Raw genomic sequence first — 2723 nt, forward strand, 5'->3', positions numbered from 1 at the left:
TTTTTAAGGAATTTATTTTTCATTTTATTTTATTGGCTCTTTAAATCTTATCCCACTAAAAGCTGCCATTATGGCTTACCACTAAATTGCATGAAGTCATAATTAATGGCTTTTAATAAATTCAGTTTCCGTGGCTTCATTGTTAAGCAGTTTGCTTCCCAACCACATGGTTTCATGTTCAGTCTAGTTGCATGGCACTTTGGGCAATTATCTTCTACAATAGTCTTGTGCTGCCAACCAAAGCCTTGCGAATCCATTTAGTCAATGGAAACTAAAAAAACCCTCTGTGTGTGTGTATATTTCATATATAATTAGTGTACATTTTTATATACAAAAGAGGTGAGCCTAACAGGACACCTTACATGCTAAAAGGAGCTGTCAAAGCCCAAACCAAGGTTAAGAGTAATGAAACTATTAGTAGCACATAAAAACATGCATTGTGTTTATTAAGTAATATTTATCTCTCACCAGATGGAGTACTTCTTTTGTTGATATTATCATCACAGAATAGTACATATATATAGATATATATATATATATATATATGTAATTTTACACCCCTATATATTTATATATATATGTATGTTATTTATACCATTACTGTAGGATATGAATGAAATATCAAACTTTGTGACTGGATCAATAAATGGTTGCCCCAAACATTCACCATATGAAAATCCACCGTATTTACCAGGTAAGTGGGTAAATTCAGTACATCAGGGTACCAAAATGACACTATCCTTTCTGTACTGTAACTAGGGGCCATTATTGTCTTCAAGGTAATCTAGGGGTTGTTATTGTCTTAATGTCTAAGGGTACTCATGTCCTTCATGTAGGGTGTCTAGGAGCTGTTATTGTCTTCAAGGTACCATAGAGACACACTCTTTTAGAGTACTGTTGTCCTTTATGTAGGGTGCCTAGAGGTTATTATTGTCTTTTAGCCTCAAACTCAGTCCCGAGTGAACAGATGTATGAGATCTTCAGTTTCTAGACATAGTGTACCTTGAGCTATATTATCCAATGTCACCTTCATTTTTTTTTGAGGATGGTAGGATATGAGTGGAAGAGATTTAGCTCCTGTGTGTAGCAGTTTTAGTAAACATGTCAAAGAATCTTCTAGATTTGGTTAAACACCATTGAAAAAATACCTTAGGAATGAGAACCCAAGTTCGAAATTTCCCCAAGACACCTGATGAAGGCTGGAGGGTATATCAGCTGAAACGTTATGTTGATGACAAACAAGATGAGGACAAATATCCATCAGTTGTAAATAATGTAAATAAAGAATGTCTTGTTTGAAACTCTTTTTTGCTCAGATATATCAAGTTTAACAACAGGACTTTCAGAAAATATTAATTCTATTTTTCAGTAGACATTTAACATTTTAACTAGAATAACTGCAAAATTTAATTTCACAGTGAAACAGTTACAAATATAAAAACCATTTTCAACTGTTTCAGTATGAGTTTTTCTAAACTTTCCTCTTCTGCTAATTTTTCTTGTCTTTATTTATTTATTTTTCTTTTTACCTATTGTTGCTGATGTTGTTGTCATGATACCAGCTGTTCGTGGAAAGGCACTCAAGTTTGCAACACTCTGTGCATCTGCCCAACAATATCTCTCCTCACAATACAATTTACATAACCTCTATGGAATCACAGAGACTAAAGTAAGCTACAGGTATGGCCACTTCACCCTCTTTCTCTCTCACCATCTCTTTCTTTGCTACTCACTCTCACTCTCTCTCTCTCTCTCTTTCTCTCTCTCACTCTCTCTCACTATCTCTTTCTTTGCTACTCACTCTCACTCTCTCTCTCACTCTCTCTCTTTCTCTCTCTCACTCTCTCTCTTTCTCTCTCTCACTCTCTCTCTCACACTCTCTCTTTCTCTCTCTCACTCTCTCTCACTCTCTCTCTTTCTCTCTCTCACTCTCTCTCTTTCTCTCTCTCACCCTCTCTCTTTCTCTCTCTCACCCTCTCTCTTTCTCTCTCTCACTCTCTCTCTTTCTCTCACTCTCTCTCTTTCTCTCTCTCCCACTCTCTCTCTCACTCTCTCTCACTCTCTCTCTTTCTCTCTCTCACTCTCTCTATTTCCCTGTTGTTTACGCACACCATTACCACCACCCCAGGCTGGTAGCAAATTAGCAGTCATCAAACCGTTAGATCAAATGTCTTACAGTAAAATGCTGCTGCTTCTCCTAATGGTGATTATTATTATTATTATTATTATTATTATTATTATTATTATTATTGACTGTATGTTGTATCATTTTGGTATTGCTTTCATGATATCCTCATACCGTTCAATTCAGCGCCATGGTTAATATTAGAAAGAAACGACCATTCTTGATCTCCCGCTCAACGTTTTCTGGCAGTGGTCGTTATGGTGGACACTGGACAGGAGATAATTTGGCCACATATCAAGACATGGCTTCCTCAGTAACAGGTTGGTTGGCATCAGCTATTTTAACACCTTTTATCTGCTGACTTTAAAAGCTAAACATATGGAAATAACTAACTTCTTTGTATCACATTCAATATATACACACATACATACACACACACACACACACACACACACACACACACACACACACATATATATATATATATATAGATATGCAGGGCAGGGAATCGTCAATTAGTAATAGAATTAATAATTAACAATTTTGCCGGGTAGCTCAAAGCAGGTTACTGTCAATCCCTATATATTTATTTATATAT

The 2723-nt window shown here is 35.9% G+C and overlaps 1 protein-coding gene across 1 annotated transcript in view; it reads left to right on the forward strand.

The window, feature by feature from the left end:
- The window catches only part of LOC106873500 (lysosomal alpha-glucosidase), a 35545-nt gene that overhangs the window by 19896 nt on the left and 12926 nt on the right, over positions 1 to 2723 (forward strand). The window contains exons 10-12 of the mRNA XM_052975685.1: positions 607 to 694; positions 1563 to 1680; positions 2312 to 2445. Coding sequence (XP_052831645.1) covers positions 607 to 694; positions 1563 to 1680; positions 2312 to 2445 — 340 coding nt within the window. The remainder of the gene's footprint in view (positions 1 to 606; positions 695 to 1562; positions 1681 to 2311; positions 2446 to 2723) is intronic.

This window comes from Octopus bimaculoides, chromosome 22 (genome assembly GCF_001194135.2).
Source record: "Octopus bimaculoides isolate UCB-OBI-ISO-001 chromosome 22, ASM119413v2, whole genome shotgun sequence".
In the NCBI taxonomy this organism is placed as follows: Eukaryota; Metazoa; Mollusca; class Cephalopoda; order Octopoda; family Octopodidae; genus Octopus; species Octopus bimaculoides.